Here is a 16567-nt window from a genome sequence, read left to right as displayed (position 1 = left end):
GGCATTTGACAGGAAAAGGAAATGGCTAAATCGCGGAGGGGCAAAAAGCGTCCCGATGTTTTTTGCCGACTCGCTCGTCCCGCTCGTTCCTCGCCGACGTTCGGGCGGCAGCGGGCCGAGAGGCTCCGCCCACTAAGCCCCTCCCCCGCGACGCCCGCTCAGGTACAAGCGCGCCTCTCTCTCTTTCTTCATGTCGCCGGCACGCGTGCGCCTTTCCCACCGGTCTCTGCGCGCCGTCAGGCTTGGGCGGGGCCCGCAGCCGGCGGGCGGAGCGTCGCGTCGGCGCCATCCGCCGCTCACAGGTGACGCCGTCTCCGGCCGTCGCAGGTCCCGACGCGCCGGACGCTGACGTTTGTCTCCGTTTATTCCCCCGGGCCAGCGGCGCCGGCCGTCCCCGTCCGTCGCGTCCGGCAGTTCCGCCGGGACCCGGGCGCCGGTGACGACTCGGGAGCGGCGGCCTCGGGGAGAAGAGCAAATACGGAGCCGCTGTTTGTTTCCTTTTTTAACGTCTGCTTTTTCATGCGAAATTAAAAAAAAAACAGTCAATGGCAGCGAGTCTTCTGTGGCCATCGGAGGTGCGCGGCAACCTCTGAATTGGAACTCTTCGAAACTCCGAATACGCCCGTTTGAAACAAAAGCAGGACAGGCAACATCCTTTGTTTTGGTAGGCCATCCTATTAAGAAGCCAGGCATGCGCGTTATCCCCGTTTAGCGCCTTCGAGGAGCCCTCCCGCCTTCAAACGCACACGGGACGGGTTCAACCCGGGCCAACGGAATAAGCGCGAAAGGACGTCGGCGAGGAGGAGGGAGGGACCTTCCACCTCTACGCAGCCGTGACGTGACGCGGAACACCGGAAATGAGTCGCGGTGCCTTCGCGTCTCCTCGGCGCCGTCTGGTAATCGGACTCGCGCGTCCGGACGCCCGTCCGTTCAACACCAATCGGGAGTTCTTCCAACGCAGTCGGCAGAAGAGAAAGGTTGACGGCGCGCAAGACAGAGGGTCTCCGGAAGCGCGGCGAACGAAATGACTCCTGCGCTTTCGATGCGAGTTGGTGTTCGTCAAACGCGTCACTCTTTTTTTTTTTACATTGTCCTTAAACGCATCAACTGGCGGCGGCTGTCGTCGCTCGCAATCGGGCGCAACTTCGCGTCTGGTCATTGAGCTGGTTTGGAACAGAAGCGCCTCAAGTGTGTCATGGCTGACTTGCAAGGTAAATTTGCTTTTGTCTTTTTTTTCTTCCTTTTTACCAGTCGCTCGCTCGCCTACTTGTCTCACTTGCCGCCTGTTCCGCCCCCGCTAAACGTGACGGAGAAGCCAAGTTCCTCTCCAAAGTTTTCGCTATGACACACTTTGTGATGTTTTCTTTTTTTGTGGGACGACGAACACAAAGTCTGGCGCGCAGTTGGTCTCGCCTGAGCCATTTGCCCGGCGCGCTTTCTCGTCAAGCCCCGCATCTCGCGGGTGTGGGCTTGAACTTTCAAGTCGAGCGGCGAGAGGGAAAAGTCCGCCCGTAGGTCGTGCAAATGACCACTTCATACCAACGTAGGGCAAGTGGCCGAGCAAAGCACTTCCACTTTCGTCGGTGGGGGCGGATTCCGGATCAAGATGTCTTTTAGGATTTTAAAAGGACCGTCGCGAGACTTTTCTTTGCAAATGAAGTAAGCTAGCTAGATGCTAACTCGACAACTGGCAGGGACGGCGGGATAAACGTTTGAGTTGCCCAAATTTAGTCAAACCTTAGTCAAGCCCGAAGCATTTTTGATCGACGGCGCCGACGCGCCGCGGGACCCGACAAGCGTCGGCCAGACCGTTTGAGCGGCCGGACTGTTTTCCCGCCGACGCGGGAACCGCTTCGGAGGTTGAAAACCGGCGGAAGCGCGGCCTAGCGCGCGATTGCTAATTGCGGGCTAAACCTACCGGTTCTATAATTTGACTTTCAAGATCATCTAAACTCAAGCCTTTGTATAGAGGACTGTTTCATGCTTTTTTTGGAGAAGTTCGGAGGCTTTTTTTGGAGAAGTTCGGAGGCTTTTTTCGGAGGCTTTTTTCGGAGGAAGCCTTTGGAGTCTGCAAGGTCCGCCTGATGACAAAAGGCTTCCCAGTCGCCTTGCGTCCGCAGGGAGGGCCGAGGCGAGCGCTCCCGACCGCTTGCGGCTGCTTCCGACTGAATAGAACGGAAGCTGCGCGGCGCGGCGCGGCAGGCGGCAAAAGGGCCGCATCTAGCGTCCGCTCCGGTGCGTCGGGGCGAGCCCCCGGACCGCCGGCTCCGAGAAGGTCCCGGCCGAACGCGCCTTCTTCTTCTGCCGGGCTCGGCGAAGCGACGCGTTGGGCGGAACCCGCGCCGTCTGCGTTTCTCGTTAGGTTTGAAACGAGTATGTGAGATTTGATCGAAAAGGGAGAACTTTGGTCACCCGGTGACAAATTCAGCAAAGAAAGCCCCCCCCCCCCGTAACGTATTGCTCAGTTTTCACTTGACCCGTTGGAGAAAAGCTTCCGGCAAGCTAGCGCGAGACCGCCAAGACGCGAGGATATCACGCACGTCTTTTTGTGATCATCTGCAGCTGCCGTCCGTTTAGGTCTGTTGCACTGACGCTTCAACCATAGAGACATTTTGGTTTCCGGGCTAGTTCCACAAACAAACAAAATCTACCCGCCTGTCTTTCTTTTCAATTTCCTTTGTATTTTGAAAGTTTCGTTTTCTACGGTCACGTTTAGTCCAAAAAAACCCCAAAAGGTGTGAAATCGGGCGGGTTGAAACCCTCTTCCGACGCACAGTCGGATAGCACGGGGCGTCTCCTCCGGGGCGTCTCCTCCGTTCCCCTTCCTTCAGGCGGGTCCTCGGTCGGCGGCGTGGCCCCGCCTGCGTCCGGGGGTTCCGCCTCCCGCGGGCTCACACCTGCACGTGCATCACCACCTGCCGCCCGTGCTCGTGGAAGTCCTCGGGGAGCGTGTCTGCAAGCGCGAGAGCGCGCCGCGCTCTCAGCACGCTCCCCAAAGTCAAAGGGCCGGCAAACGGGCCGGCGGACGCGCTTACCGTTGCAACGGTAGCGCAGGTTGGACCAGATGATGTTCTCCTGGGAGAAGCACAGGACCCCCAGCCTGCCGCCTCTCAGGGTGCCGTCGATGAGCACGCCCGAGTCGGCCACCAGGTGGGCGCCCTCGAACAGGCGGAGCCTGGAGCCGAGCCGAGCGGAGCGGAGTTGAGCGGCGCGCCCGCTCGGGCCCGGCCCCGCTCCCGGCCGGAGCTTTCGGGGGCTTCACCTGATGTAGCCGGCTCGCGGGCGGTGGCTGAGCTGCCAGCGGTACGAGGTCTTGTCCTTCCAGCCCACGTTCCTGGGGTCCTTCCACAGCAGCGCGGCTTGGCCGGCCGTGTCGCCCGTGTGCCACAGCGCGTTCCTCAAATACTCGCCCGGACCCGTGCTGGACTTGACCGCCTGCGGGCCGCGGCGCGCGCAGACTGCTCACGGCGGCCCGTGTCCGGCTCGGGTCCGCCGCGGACGGCGGGGCGCACCTTGAGGTGCAGGGCGGGGCCGGCCACGGCGCCGAAGGGTCGCGTCTGCCAGTACGCCTGCTGCGTCTGCTTCCACATGACGGCGTAGAAACTGGACGAGTCTTGATAGGAGAAGACCCAGCCGGCGTAGTCGTCGTCCGTCTCCGTGTTGACGTGGAAGGTGCCCTCAAAGTCCACGCCCTCGAACCAGGTGTAGCCTGCGCACACGCGACCTCTTTGCCGGGGCGGCGCCGACAGGGCCGGGGCGGCGCCGGGAACGTACCGACGGCCAGGCCCGGGTCGCTGTTCATGGTCTGGACGATCTCCATGCCCTGGGGAGCGCTCTCGGGGTTAGGGTTAGGGTTAGGGCTAAACCCCAACCCTAACCCTGACCCACCTGATTGAGGACCACCCAGTTGGGGTCGATCTGGGCGTCGCCCTCCGGGTCCAACGCCACCGTCTGGTAAGCCCGGAAGTCGGTCAGCGTCACCTCGGCGCTTTCGGGACACGCGTCCAGCGCGTCCCGCACCGCGTCGTTGTCAAAGTCCCACTCGCAGGCGTCGCCCACGCCGTTCACTGAAAGGCATCCTGGCCGTCAAGGCGCGCCGGCGAGCGCGGGCGCGGGCGGCCAAAGGCGGCCTTTACGATCCGCGTCCCGCTGGTGAGGGTTGGCCACCAGCCGGCAGTTGTCGGCGCGGTCGGGGACGCCGTCGTCGTCGTCGTCCGGGTCGCAGTCGTCTCCCAGGCCGTCGTTGTCCGAGTCCAGCTGGGAGCTGTTGGCCGCGTCGGGGCAGTTGTCCCGGCTGTCCTGGTGGCCGTCGCCGTCCCTGCGGGCGACCTTCCGTCCGTCCCTCTCTCGCTGCCTCGCGCGCTCGCGCGCCCTTACGTGTCGCGGTCGTCGTCGCAGATGTCTCCCACCAAGTCGTCGTCCGTATCGGTCTGGAGGACAGACGTGGCCAAAGGGAAGCGAAAGCGCGCCGCGCGGAAGGCGGGCGGGCTGGCCTGCGCGTACTTGCGTGGGGTTGCTGTGTTCCGGACAGCTGTCGCAGGCGTCTCCGATGCCGTCGCGATCTCTGTCCGTCTGCATGGGGTTGGGGACCCCGGGACAATTGTCCAGCACGTTTGGAATGCCTGCGCGCAAGCACCCGCGCGCATCCATGCATGTGAGCCCGGCGCCGTTTGGGACGGGCGGACGGCGGGCCGACCGTCTCCGTCGATGTCCAGGTCGCAGGCGTCCCCTCGGCCGTTTCCGTCCGTGTCCGTCTGCTCGGCGTTGGGCACGTTGGGACAGTTGTCGCACGCGTCGCCGAAGGAGTCGCTGTCCGAATTCTGCTGGTCCTTGTTGGGAACCAGGCGGCAGTTGTCCTGCCGCACACGCCGGCCCACGCCGGCCCACGCCTTTGAGCTTCGCCGGCGCGAGGCAGACGCCCGGCCCCTTGGCGCGCCAGAATCCAAACCCGGGAACGGGCGGATTCCGATATCTGATTTTGAGCGCAGCCGAGTGCGCGGGCAGGCCCCACCTCCACGTTTTGGATGCCGTCGCCATCGGCGTCGTCGTCGCATTGGTCTCCGACGCCGTCGTTGTCGGCGTCCTCCTGACCCGAGTTGGGAGTCCGCACGCAATTGTCCTGACGGAGGCAAAGGCCGTCAGCCCCGCGGGCGCCAGGGGCGCCGCCGGTAGGGCGGGGACAAGGACCTGTCTGCAGTGCTTATCGTTGTCCAGGCAGGGCAGCGAGCGGTCGGGGTAGCCGTCGAGATCCGTGTCGGCGCTGCACGTGTTGCCGTTGCCCGCCCAGCCCACGTTGCACTGCGCGCGCACAGGGTTGGCGTCGGCGGGGAAACCAAACGCCGCGCGTGCGGAGCGGCCGAGCCGGCGCTTCACCGTGCAGGACGGCGCGCCGTCCCTCCCCATCTCGCAGCGGGCGTGGGCGTCGCAGGGGTCGAAGGTCAAGGTGGCGCACGAGTTGCGGGGGACGCAGCCCACGCTTTGGTTGCCCACGTAACCGGCTTTGCAGGCGCCGCACCGGAACGACCCCTGCGCCAGGAAGGGGCCGCGGTTTTGGCCGTGGAGGGGGCGGCGCTCGCCCGCCGCGGACCCACCTCCGTGTTGGTGCACACCGAGTTGGGCGCGCAGGCGTCGGCCAGCTCCACGCACTCGTCCACGTCCACGCACTCCTGTAATTAAGAGGACGTCCCTTGGCGTCCGGCGTTTCCTAGCGAAACGGAGGCACAACCTGCTTGCGCGTCTTGGCGTAGCGTAGTCCGGTCCCGGCCAGCGGCGCCCCCCGCAGGCCGGCAGGACAGGGGCCGCAGCGAAAGCCGCCGTCCGTGTTGACGCAGGCCGACGCCCTGAAGCACGGCTGCGCCTCGCACTGACCCGGAAAGGGCGGACGGACGGGCCGCGGTTATTTGCCCGCGCCCCTCCGGCCGGCGCCGCCATCGGTACCTCGTCCACGTCGCTGCAGTGCGTCCCGTTTCCCAGGGTGCCGGGCGGGCACGGTCCGCAGGTGAAGCCCGGGAAGTGCGGGCTGGGGGCGCAGGCCGCGCCCGGGTGGCACGGGTTGGGCGAGCAGCCGGAGCGCGCCTCCTGGAAACCTGAGCGCGCGCGCAGGCGGGCGGCCGTTTCAATCGGGCCCCGCCTCAAACGCGCCCCCAAGTCCGCACTGACCGCAGAGTTGACACTCCAGGATGGCGTTCCTCAGCAGGGACATCTCCTTCACCTGCGCGCACAGGCGCTACGCTGATCGAATGTGATCCCAACAAAAGTGGATGCTCGCAACCCCGCGGATCAGTAGGAACAAATCACCTGCTCCTTGACGTCCTGTCGGAGCTCCCCCAGCATCTGATTGAAGAGGAGCATCTGGCCGATCAGCGCTTTGGCGTGCTCGGCTGACGGCGAGTACATCTCGGTCAGCGCGCCGCGCGCCGGGGAGCGGGCGGACGGGCGGACGGGACGGGACGCACTCACCCAGGATGGCGTGCGGGTCGCCGGCTGCCGAGGCAAAAGGTGACGCTCGGAGAAGGCTCGGGCGCGGGCGGCTCGCCGGCGGGCGCGCGCGCGCGCGCGTCGCTCACCTAAGTTGTGGGCAGAGTCACCTTCCAAGGGACAGTCCACTAGGGCGCCGGCTTGAGCCAGGCTGCCCCCTAGCGCCACGCGCAGGGATTCCACCGCGCCCTGCCCGAGAAGCAAGCGGGGAGAGAGGCGGGTCTACGTGTAGATCCCCCCTAAAAAGCCCTTTGCCCCCTCCCGTCGGACGTACCTGCGAGCGGGCGTAGGCTTTCTGCCCGTGTCGGATCTCCACGGCGTCGGGCTCCCGGGGGAGGGGGGACGGGAGGGGCGCCCCCCGGGCGGCGTCGGCCAACCGGCAGTCCACGTAGAGCTCGGCCCCGCCGGCGTCCCGCCCCGGGCGGCTCAGGCGCAGCAGCAGCGTATGGCGGCGCCCGTCCGACACGTCGGCGTTGGCCAGGTTGACGGCGTGGAGCTTCCCGTCCGACTGGCGCCAGAAGCGCAGCGACACTGCGCGGGCGCACACGAAGGAAGCGCTCTCCGGGCCGCCGGAAAAAGGCGGGCGGGCGGGCGGGCGGCGGCGTCCCGGCCTACCTTTGTTGACCTTGGTCATGACGGACACCTCCAGGTACTTCCTGTTGTCGCGCTTCCCGTACACGCCCAGGAGTACCCCGGCCGTCTTCGGCAGCAGGCGGACGGCCGCCGCCACGTAGACGTCGGCCCCCGCGTCGGCGCCGGCCCAAATCCGGCCCGCCCGCCCCGCCTCCTGAGCGCTCAGCACGTCCATCACTGACGAGGGGACGAAACGCTTGGCTCCCTCGGACGCTAACGCTTTGTCTCCTTGCGACTTTCGCCCCGCTCGGCTTCCTGCCGCGCGTCGCGTCGCCCGAGCGTCTGCTTCCTCGGCGGCGCCGGCGCGCGCTCGCAAAAGGTCGACGCGCGCTAGAGCGGCGGCCCCCGAAATTCTTTTGAAAAGCCCTTTGTATTTTTGCTCGGTTCGGGTCCCCGCTCGTTTGGCCGGCAAAAAGGTCGAGCGAACGGGCGGCTTCTCGGGGAAGGGGGAAAGGCGCGGTGGCGAGACGGGTGACGAGCCTACAACTCGGAGGGATGGTGGGTTGGGGCTCCCCCCGACGGTTTGCGAGCGCACTCAAAAGAACTGGCAATTGCGACATCCGCAAGCCTTTGAATGTACGGCGGCCGATCCTTTCGACCTTCAAACTTGTTGAGCGTGATCGTTTTGGCAAAGCATTTGTCGTTTTGATTTTGCAGAAACATGAAAAGTGTCCGCGTCACGTTTGACGTCAGCATTGGGAAAAGCAAAATGTTTCCGTCGGAGCGTCACTTTTGCCGGTTTTTGTTATTTTTTGTCGTTTACTATCAAAGAGCGTACGTCGCGTTTGCGCAGCTCGCAACTGGCACAAAGTTCCAGCAATGACCAAAAGTCACGTTAGAACATTTTTCCCGCTATTATTGGCTTTGTCACAATGAGAAACGGAAGGTTGTTGGGTTTTGTTTTTTTTTCGGAGGGGCTGAGAAACGGAAGGTTGTTGGGTTTTGTTTTTTTTTTCGGAGGGGCAGCAACGCGCGTCCGCGCAATCGTCTCCCCTTTCCCCCGCCTTGATGCACGGATCGCAACGCAACGCGGATGTTCCGTTCGCTTACATCGATCAACTTTTGGGCAAGAAAATCTTGCGGCGGCATCAGTCTTGCGAGCTTGGTAACGTTTGAGCGCCAAAATGGAGAAGCGGCCGAGTCCGCGCGGGTTACCTTGCTGCTCCGGAACTTGCGCCGCCGCCGCCGCCGTCGCCGCGCAGATCCAAAGGGCGCTCAGCAGCATCGTCACCTTCGCCGTCATCGTCTCGGTCCTCTCCGGCTCACAAGCGGCCGCGCTCTGACGCGCCGATGAGCCGGGAGGGACGGGGCGAAGGGCGGGGCCGCACGCGCCGGGCCGGGCCGGGCCGGGCCGGGCCGCGCCGCCAAATGGAAAGAGCCGCGAGGGGACGCGTGACGTCACGAAAAGCCACTTTTACACCCTCCGGTCGATCCCGCGACACCTTCCACCGCACGTTTGGCCCACGAAAACGCGGCGGAGTCAGTCGGTGTTTGTTTGGAGTCGAACGTTACCATGGTAACGGTGCTACCGGCAGAGGGCGGCGCCTCACCCCGACAGCACACTTATTCCACATTGGCCGGATCTCCCTCCGTCTCGCGCGCGCGCACGCGGGCGCACACATTCCTAAGCTTTGGCGTCACGCGTGCAAGCGGAGTCCGGACTGAAGGGCGGAGCTCTCATGAGACTTTATTGTCAACATTTCAAAACCAAAACAATGTTGTGACGCCGCAACTTTTTCCCCCCCAAAACACGAGGCCAAATCACGGCCGTCAAAAAACGAAGACGAAAGCGGCGAGGGAGGACGCCCCCGACCGCTTCAGTCGTCCTCGTCCTCGTCGGCGCCGTCGCGGCGCCGGTCGCCCAGAGCGCGCCGCTCCGGCGACCCTTTGGGGCCGTGCCCGAGCGACACCATGCCGGCCAGCGCGGCGTAGGCCAACATGGCGCCCAGCGCCGCCAGCGCCGACAGCAGCTGCTTGGCGCGCCGGTTGGGGACCCGCTCGCCGTCGCCGGCCTCGGCGGCGCGGGCGCACCGGGGGGCGCGGTTCCCTGGAACAAAGGGCGCGGCGGGGCGGTCAGCGGGGGGCGGCGGACGCTCCCGGCGACGGCCTCACCGGGGAAGTAGACGGCCAGGATGTTGGCGCAGAAGGCCTGCAGGTTGTCCAAGGTCTCCAGGTGGCGCTGCAGCTTGGCGCCGGGAAGACGCCACTTGAGGACGGGGGCCAGCCAGCCGAAGACCAAGGCGTCCAGGGACGAGGGCCTGCCCCGACAGAGCGCGCGCGTCGGCGGGCGAGGGGACGAGGGGGCCGGCCGAGGACTCACGCGTCTCCGAAGAAGAACTTCTGCCTTCCCAGCCGCTGCGCCAGCAGGTCCATGCAGTCCGTGGCGTCGGCGTACAGCTGCGGGGAGAAGGCGGGCCGACGTTTTGGCCAGAAGCTTCATGTCATGTGGAAGCGACGCGGCGCGACGCGGCCCACCTCCTTCTCCAGCGCCTCGCCCGGCTCCGGCCCGGCGTCCCCTCGCAGCAGCCGCAGTTTGTCCAGCTGCCGGCTCCGCAGGCGGCCCGGCAGGAACAGGCCGAGCGGGAAGGAGGCGCGCTCGGCGTACCAGCGCCGCGTCACCTCCGCGTAGTTCTTGGGCTCCGCCCACAGCGCGTAGAGCTGAAAGGGTTAGGACGGGCTGGCAAAGGGCGCCGGCTCAGGCGCGTGCGCCGACGGGCAAACGCGCACCACGGCCGGCACCAGCTTCTGCTGGACCAGCGCCGCGAAGGCCAGGCTGTCCGCGGCCTCCTTGGCCGACAGGTCAAAGTCCGCGTCGTACTTCTGCAAATAGACGGGCGCGCGCGCGTCAACGGCCGGCGGGACTTTGCCGCATTTTTCGCGAGCCTCGCCTCGGGCCCCGCGCTAATGTCTTCCAGCTGCGGCCCCGCCAGGAAAATGTGGCTCGCGACCGCCGCCGAGACGGAAAGGGGGCTTCTCTCGAGCGAGCCTCGGGAGAAGCGCGCGCTCGGGTTTGGACCCCAAACGGAAAGCCGCCCGACGTCGGCGTCGCCCCAAACCCGCAAAAGTGCGATTGATTTCACTTAGGCGAGTGGGCGAGAGGAGGAGCGAGAGGAGCGAGAGGAGCGTTCCGAGCGACGGAACATTTGAGCGTACGCGGCGGGCTCGCCTGTTTTCGGAGGTGGACGATGATGTCGGAGGGTCGCCACAGCGCCTCCTTGCTGGCGGTCCTCAGGGCGGGAAGGGCACCTGAAGGCAAAGGAGAGGTGAGGAGGTGACGAGGCGACGAGGTGACGAGGCGCCCCCCCCCCCCCCCCCCCCCCTCACCTCCGGGACTTCTCCACGGGTTGCACACCTTGTGGACTTTGAGAGGAGCGCCGGAGAAGTGAGCGTACGCCTGCCTGGCGGCCACGCGACAACTTAACCACAGCAAAAAAAAGAGCGAGGCGCCTTGCGCAAACGCGAGACATCCTCCGACTCGGAACACGCATGCGACTTTGTTCAACTCGCATTAGCGGCGGTTTTTGTTTTGTTTTTTGTACTGCGCGATTGTGTACTGAAAAAAAAGGCAAGAGGAATGACGCGCGCCGATTTGTTTTTTGGGTTTGGTCCAAGCGAATGGCGAATGATTTGAGCCGATGGCGCTGAGAGCGTCGGACGGCCGAAAAGGCTCCGTTGCTTTGAGCGCGCCTGTTTTGGGCCAACTCGCTCCCGTGTTGTGCTGTGACGTCACCGAAGGCGCTTTGACTTTTATTTTCCTCCGCGGCCAGCCGGTCGGCGCCGCGAACGCCGGAGAGAATCAATCGTAGTCGCGCGACTGCGACGTCATTGTGGCACCGCCGATCGATCGATCGATCGATCGATCGCTCGCTCGCGTCGCTTCGGCCAGCCCGACGAACGTCACCGCCGGCCCGGCAAGCGGGAGAAGGCGACGCACGCACCAGAACCACCAAACAGTCGCTGTTGACGGACGGCAGCCCCCAGTCTCCTTCCCATACGAACAGCTCGTCGGGCGCCGCCATCTTTACCGCCGCCGGAAGTGGCGCGCGTTCGCCCGCCCCGTTCCAAATGCAAAGTTCCAAACGAAAAGCCGAAGGGACGAAGGAGAAGCAAAAGGAGTCGAAAAACGTCGCCGCCGCCGCCGCCGCCGCCGTCTACAGTCCAAAGCGTTCGGGGCCGCCCCGAAAAGAAGCGAACCCCTGGCGCCAATCGGAGGAGGACGAGGACGAGGAAGCGTCATTTCCTCGGACGAGATAGCAGGAGCTCGGCTCGGGTGGGCGGGACCGGCGCGCCTAGCGACCAATGGGACGACAGTCTGTGGGCGGCGACCGCGCGGGCACTGGCGTTCTCCAACATGGCCGCCTAGCCTAGCCGAGCTTTCCTTCGGCCTTCCTCGTTCAGCGAGCGCTCGCCTCCGCGTCACGTTTGTTTGGCGGCCCCCGACATGGCCATGGGCATGAAAGAGCGGGTCCGCTTGGAGCTGAAGGACCGAAGTCCCGCCGAGGTGCGTCGACGGCGACCCGAGCGAACGCCTCCGCTCGTCTCCTTTGTCGCCGCGGTTCGGCTTCTTCCGCCCTCGTCGAAACGTTCGAGTTCTTTCGCTCGGCTCGGCCTTCGCGCCTCGTCACGTGACGGGAACGTCGCTTATATACGCGTTTGCCCGAGTCGCGATCCGGGGCTGTCCGAACTCGGTCCCGCGTGTTTTCCACGCGTCTTTCCCGATGCAAACGATCCGGGCGGTTGTCGGGCTTCTGCCGATCTTGCTGACGAGCGGGCCATTTGCACCGGGAACGCTGGAAAAAAAAGCAAGCGTCGACCCTCAAGCAGTGAGGACCGGCCCAAATGTCCTCACTTCTCCAAAACGTCCACGCCACGTCTCGAGCAAATTCCCGCAAGCACAGGCGCGCGCGAGCGCGAGCGAGCGAGCACGACGCCCGGGCGACAGCTGTTTCCCTTTAGGTGTGCGTGTTGGCCCTGGACACGTGTCGTTCCGGCGACGGCGAGGTGGACGGCGTGACGGAGGAGTTTTCGGCCCTGGAAGTGCTGCGCATGGCCAACGTGGGCCTCACCTCGCTCTCCAAGCTGCCCTCGCTGCCCAGGCTGCACAAGGTAAGCCGGCCGGGCGCCGGGCTTCCGGCCGCGAGCTGCTTTCCGCTCGAACCGTGGCCGCCTTCGGACTTTGGAGAGCCGGGCTTCAACGGCCCGAAACCTCCGAATTAGAACCGAGGTCCTTCCCGCTTGACAGCTAGCGTTTGAGCTTAACCGAGGTCCAGACGGAAGCGGGATCCCATATACCCTTAACGTACTCGTGGAACGCCCTCCTCGGTGCCTTTGGAAATAAAAGGAAGCGGGGTGATGCGTTTTGCCTTTGCCAGCTGGAGTTGAGCGACAACGCCATCCGCGGCGGCCTGGAGGCGCTGGCCCGCAAGTGTCCCAACCTGACGCACCTGGACATCAGCGGGAACAAGATCGAGGACGTGGCCGCCCTGCGGCCGTTGGTGAGCGGCGGGAGCGCTCGGGCGCCGGCCTCCTCGGGCTGACGCCCCTCCGCCCGTCCGCAGGAGCCCCTGAAGAAACTGAGGACGCTGGACGTGTGGGGGTGCGGGCTGGGCGCGCGCCGGGACTACCGCGACGCCGTCTTCGGCCTCCTGCCTCACGTCACCTACCTGGACGGATACGACCGGCACGACAAGGAGGCGCCCCGCTCGGACGACGGTAACGCCGCCCCGCCCCGCCTCTCCTTGGCCGTCAAGCGCCCTAAAGCGCTCCTCGCTTTTCACCACGGGGCCGCTTACTAATTTGCGGTGACGTTACGCCGCCGCGAGCCGCCCGTATCGCCCGGCCGTACCTAAAGGGACGACGTGTAGGATTGAGACCGTTCCGGACAGCGGGAGGCGCCGTTTACCGTCGTCCGCGGCTATGACAGACGTGGCGGCCTTCGGGGGGGGCGGCGCTCGTTTACCGTCGTCCGCAGCTATGACGGACGTGGCGGCCAAAGGGGGGCGGCGCTCGTTTACCGTCGTCCGCAGCTATGACACGTGGCGGCCTTCGGGGGGCGGCGCTCGTTTACCGTCGTCCGCAGCTATGACGGACGTGGCGGCCAAAGGGGGGCGGCGCTCGTTTACCGTCGTCCGTAGCTATGACACGTGGCGGCCTTCGGGGGGCGGCGCTCTTTTACCGTCGTCCGCAGCTATGACGGACGTGGCGGCCAAAGGGGGGCGGCGCTCGTTTACCGTCGTCCGTAGCTATGACACGTGGCGGCCTTCGGGGGGCGGCGCTCGTTTACCGTCGTCCGCAGCTATGACGGACGTGGCGGCCAACGGGGGGCGGTGCTCGTTTACCCCCCCCCCCCCCCCCCCCCCCCCCCCCCGCGCCGCATCATTTCACGACCTAGCATTATATTTCAAACATACTCTTGGTCGATAAGAAGACATTTATTTGTACCCTTTTGAAACTTAGAATCAATTTATTCCTTTTTCATGAAAAACGCTCCCAATCTTACACTTGAGTCTTTTTCAAGTCTTTCAAGACTTTTTCAAGTCCCGCCCGTCAGTAGCCGGCTCACCATTTATATTTTGGGCTCGTTCCGTACATTGCAATTTGTTTGAAAAGGTACGGGGGGCGCCGGCAAGTTCAAAACTCGCAACTGGCAAAAAGAAAAAAAGGAGAAAAGCCATTCTCGGCCGCACAGGCAACTTTATTTGTGGTTATTGTGTGCCTTTGCGTCGCAGAGGATGACGGCGCCGGTCCACACGACGACCGGGACGACGGCGGCGACGACGACGACGACGGCGACGAGGACAGTGACGAGGAGGAGGAGGAGGAGGAGGAGGAGGAGGTGGGCCTGTCGTACCTGATGAAGGAGGGCATCCAGGTGGGGCGCCGGCCGCCGACGTTGGACGGCCGCGTCGTTCGTCGCGTTAGTGTGCAAAAACTAACCGGGGGCAACTTTGAGTAACCGTCGCCCGTCTTCAGGACGAGGACGACGACGGCGACTACGTGGAGGAAGAGGACGAGGACGAGGAGGACGACGACGACGGAGGTCAGTGGGAGAACGGAAAAGCGAAAGCGGCCGAGGCTGACGCCGCGCTACGCCCGTCAGACGACGAGGCGCTCCGAGGCCACAAGAGGAAGAGGGACGAGGACGACGACGAGCAGTAGTCGCTTCTGCGGCCCCGCCCCCTCGGAGCCCTCGTCCGGCGCTCCCTTCCCGCTTCCGGTGTGTAAATACGAGCCCACTTCAAATTGCCCCGCTTATTTGTTTGATTGTTTTTGCCTCCTTCTTTTCCAATAAAAGCAACTCGACTTTTTGCTTTCCCCCTCGGCGCCTGAGTCAGCGCCTGCGCCTTTCTTCCAAGACCCGCGCAATACGGTCCTCGATAACGCCTTCCATTCCCCCCGCGGCCCAGCGGAGAAGAGCCGCTTGCTTGCCTCCGCCTCCTGCCCGTCGGCCCGCTCGACGACGGCGGGGAGCGAGCCGAGGCCGGCGTCGCGGGGTTTGCCTCTTATTGAGAGAAAGTCTCGCCGCCGCCTTTGGCTCACTCGCGGCGATTCGGCAAGCCGCCGCTTAACGCGCTTCCGAAAGGACACGGAAGCGGCCGATCCGGTCCGCCGAGGGGCTTCAGGTGGACAAACGGCGCCGCGTCCGGTCTCGGGAGCCGTCCGGTCGGGGGGCGAGCTCCCTGAGCTCCTTCACCTCCCGCAGGACCTGACGGGCCAGCTCCAGGGTTTCCAGGGCCCCCTCGAGGAGGCCGCGCGCTTCCGCCCTCGGGTCCTCGTCGGAGCCGGGTCGCCCCCGTTCCCGCGCGGCCTCCAGAAGCCGCTCCGTCCGCGCCGCCTCGAGGCCGATGAGTCGCCGCAGGAGGCCGAGGCTCGCCGAGGCGTCCGAGCACGCCGCCCGCCGCCGAGGGAGACCCGGCGACCTCCCCGAGCCGCGGGCGGCCCCGTCCTCGTCGGGCTCGCCGATCCGGTCCGAGGTCGCGGCGCCGTCCGACGAGGACGCCTGCGGGAGGGGAAAGGAGCCGGGCAGCCGACCCGACGGGGAGCGGCGGGGCGGGCGGCGACTGACCAGAGCCAGCAGGTGACCTCGGCTCGGAGGGCGGCGGCCCTGACGCGTCCGGGCTCGGTCTCGGGTCGGGTGACGCAGCGGAGCCTCGGCGGGCCTGACCTGCGGCGGAGCGTCAGGGGCGGGGGGCGTTGGGGGGGGGGCGTTGGGCTCACCTGATCCAGGGCTTCGTTCTTGGCTCCGGCGATGGCCGCGTTGAGCGCGCCGATCCACGAGTCCTTGTCCTCGGGACTCGGCGCCAGGAACAGAAGGTTCGCTACCTGAAGGGCAAAGGCGCGCCCCGTGGGACCCCCGGAAGGAGCCCGGCCGCGCGCCTGCGTACCGCGTTGCGAGCTGAGCAGCAGCGCTGAAGCGTAAACTTGCTGCGATCCTTTTTGCTCGCGCTTTTCTTGTTGCGCTCGCCGCCGTCGCGGCAGCTGGCGTAGTGGCGCAAGTCCAAGACGTCGGCGGCGCCCGCGCGACCCTGCGGCCCGACGCGCGTCAAAGTCGGCGGGCGAGCCGGCGCGTGCCCGGCTGTTATTTATTAGCGGAAACAACTCATGGATTCTTAAGCGCGCGGGATCCGAAAGGGGCGCCCCGCCCACCTCCTTCTCGCAGAGCGTCAGCCGATGCCCCGCGAGGACCACGAAGCGCTTCTTCCAGATCTCCCGCAACATTCTTTTGCCGCAGAACCTCCGCAGCCAGCCCGCCTTGTCCGCCGGCGCGCACGAGGCGGACGCCGCCGACGCCACCTGCCGGACAGTGTCCGCACGTTCAACGGTAACCCGAGAGAAAGTGAGTCTAGTTGCCTTGGAAATCGCAAGCAGTTTGGCTCCCGCAACCGGAGAGCTTCTACCTCGAACCTCGAAAGGATCTTTCAGATCCCTTTAAGAACACTTTAAGACCCCGAAGCGTCAAATTCCTCGAGGGCCGCGCCGCGCCGCGCCGCGCGTTTTCCAAGTTGGCCTTTCCCGCGGAGTTTATCATCCGACGCGGCCACTTCCAAATAAAGCCTGCAAAGCACCCGTCCTTTCTTCGTTCATCTCTTCTCCTTCTCCTCTTTCCGTTCTTACTTTTACGGCGTGCGTGTGCGTGTGCGTGTGCACGCGCGCACCTCCTCACCGCGTGCGCCTCCGACGGTTTGTTGTTCTTAGATGTCGCCGTAGTAGTTGAGCGCGCCGTCTCAGGCGGGCCGGCGAGCATGGTGGCGGGCGGTCCGAAGGGGCTGGAGCTGGCAGCCGCTGCGGCGCTCGGCGTCTCCTTCCTCTCGTCCCTTCCCCCGCCGGCGCCCTCTGCTGGCCGACTTGTGTTCCACGGCCTCTATCGATTGGGGGCGAGGCTATGTAAATCGAGCATGACCTCACGACCGGGCAAGAGTCGTCGCAGGCGGGAAATTTCATTCGCCTTTTTTGGCAA

The 16567-nt window shown here is 65.1% G+C and overlaps 4 protein-coding genes across 6 annotated transcripts; 1 reads left to right on the top strand and 3 right to left on the bottom strand.

The window, feature by feature from the left end:
* The first annotated feature begins 942 nt into the window (after positions 1 to 942).
* On the top strand, positions 943 to 14432 carry LOC148425893 (acidic leucine-rich nuclear phosphoprotein 32 family member E-like). 3 transcript variants are annotated; one of them, XM_088412109.1, is made up of 7 exons: positions 11414 to 11611; positions 12067 to 12216; positions 12483 to 12605; positions 12669 to 12822; positions 13839 to 13981; positions 14083 to 14149; positions 14210 to 14432. In XM_088412109.1, the coding sequence occupies exons 1-7, from the start codon at positions 11552 to 11554 to the stop codon at positions 14266 to 14268; spliced, it is 756 nt and encodes a 251-aa protein (XP_088268235.1). In that variant the 5' UTR covers positions 11414 to 11551; the 3' UTR covers positions 14269 to 14432. The 3 variants fall into 3 exon arrangements, with proteins under 3 accessions (XP_088268236.1, XP_088268233.1, XP_088268235.1); XM_088412110.1 differs by lacking the exon at positions 11414 to 11611 and adding an exon at positions 943 to 1211 and having other exon boundaries at positions 14083 to 14432; XM_088412107.1 differs by having other exon boundaries at positions 11411 to 11611; positions 14083 to 14432.
* On the bottom strand, positions 2661 to 8676 carry LOC148425895 (thrombospondin-3a-like). The gene is made up of 23 exons (XM_088412047.1): positions 8266 to 8676; positions 7093 to 7287; positions 6752 to 7008; positions 6567 to 6666; positions 6460 to 6483; positions 6298 to 6380; positions 6160 to 6211; positions 5938 to 6086; positions 5726 to 5863; positions 5592 to 5666; positions 5374 to 5526; positions 5188 to 5298; positions 5012 to 5119; positions 4697 to 4856; positions 4504 to 4622; positions 4378 to 4430; positions 4137 to 4318; positions 3889 to 4067; positions 3775 to 3823; positions 3513 to 3709; positions 3263 to 3435; positions 3036 to 3175; positions 2661 to 2953 (listed from the first exon to the last, which is right to left on the bottom strand). Exons 1-23 carry the CDS (start codon positions 8351 to 8353, stop codon positions 2892 to 2894), a joined length of 2847 nt encoding a protein of 948 aa, XP_088268173.1. The 5' UTR covers positions 8354 to 8676; the 3' UTR covers positions 2661 to 2891.
* On the bottom strand, positions 8781 to 12303 carry LOC148425894 (metaxin-1-like). The gene is made up of 8 exons (XM_088412106.1): positions 11049 to 12303; positions 10435 to 10504; positions 10277 to 10356; positions 9838 to 9930; positions 9586 to 9768; positions 9431 to 9507; positions 9223 to 9368; positions 8781 to 9157 (listed from the first exon to the last, which is right to left on the bottom strand). Exons 1-8 carry the CDS (start codon positions 11127 to 11129, stop codon positions 8928 to 8930), a joined length of 960 nt encoding a protein of 319 aa, XP_088268232.1. The 5' UTR covers positions 11130 to 12303; the 3' UTR covers positions 8781 to 8927.
* On the bottom strand, positions 13844 to 16430 carry plekho1b (pleckstrin homology domain containing O1b). The gene is made up of 5 exons (XM_088412097.1): positions 16274 to 16430; positions 15757 to 15903; positions 15495 to 15635; positions 15328 to 15432; positions 13844 to 15274 (listed from the first exon to the last, which is right to left on the bottom strand). The coding sequence occupies exons 1-5, from the start codon at positions 16352 to 16354 to the stop codon at positions 14729 to 14731; spliced, it is 1020 nt and encodes a 339-aa protein (XP_088268223.1). The 5' UTR covers positions 16355 to 16430; the 3' UTR covers positions 13844 to 14728.
* Between the last annotated feature and the right edge of the window lie 137 nt (positions 16431 to 16567).

Source organism: Hippichthys cyanospilos, chromosome 3 (assembly GCF_059441005.1).
Source record: "Hippichthys cyanospilos isolate Australia breed blue-spotted pipefish chromosome 3, RoL_Hcya_1.0, whole genome shotgun sequence".
NCBI lineage: Eukaryota > Metazoa > Chordata > Actinopteri > Syngnathiformes > Syngnathidae > Hippichthys > Hippichthys cyanospilos.
Note: the sequence above shows the minus strand (reverse complement) of the source record. Positions and strands in the feature narration are given on the sequence as shown.

Excerpts from the sequence above, each read along its gene's own strand:
- LOC148425895 (XM_088412047.1), bottom strand. The coding sequence starts at position 8,353 with ATGACGGCGAAGGTGACGATGCTGCTGAGCGCCCTTTGGATCTGCGCG. Across the intron at positions 5,527-5,591 it reads CGGTGTGCACCAACACGGAG|GGGTCGTTCCGGTGCGGCGC; the intron begins GTGGGTCCGCGG and ends TTCCTGGCGCAG. Across the intron at positions 3,824-3,888 it reads ACTGGGTGGTCCTCAATCAG|GGCATGGAGATCGTCCAGAC; the intron begins GTGGGTCAGGGT and ends AGCGCTCCCCAG.
- LOC148425894 (XM_088412106.1), bottom strand. The coding sequence starts at position 11,129 with ATGGCGGCGCCCGACGAGCTGTTCGTATGGGAAGGAGACTGGGGGCTG. Across the intron at positions 10,505-11,048 it reads GCGACTGTTTGGTGGTTCTG|GCGTACGCTCACTTCTCCGG; the intron begins GTGCGTGCGTCG and ends GCCGCCAGGCAG. Across the intron at positions 10,357-10,434 it reads CCCGTGGAGAAGTCCCGGAG|GTGCCCTTCCCGCCCTGAGG; the intron begins GTGAGGGGGGGG and ends CTTTGCCTTCAG.
- LOC148425893 (XM_088412107.1), top strand. The coding sequence starts at position 11,552 with ATGGCCATGGGCATGAAAGAGCGGGTCCGCTTGGAGCTGAAGGACCGA. Across the intron at positions 12,606-12,668 it reads TGGCCGCCCTGCGGCCGTTG|GAGCCCCTGAAGAAACTGAG; the intron begins GTGAGCGGCGGG and ends GCCCGTCCGCAG. Across the intron at positions 13,982-14,082 it reads TGATGAAGGAGGGCATCCAG|GACGAGGACGACGACGGCGA; the intron begins GTGGGGCGCCGG and ends GCCCGTCTTCAG.
- plekho1b (XM_088412097.1), bottom strand. The coding sequence starts at position 16,354 with ATGCTCGCCGGCCCGCCTGAGACGGCGCGCTCAACTACTACGGCGACA. Across the intron at positions 15,636-15,756 it reads TGACGCTCTGCGAGAAGGAG|GGTCGCGCGGGCGCCGCCGA; the intron begins GTGGGCGGGGCG and ends GTCGGGCCGCAG. Across the intron at positions 15,275-15,327 it reads AGAACGAAGCCCTGGATCAG|GTCAGGCCCGCCGAGGCTCC; the intron begins GTGAGCCCAACG and ends GCTCCGCCGCAG.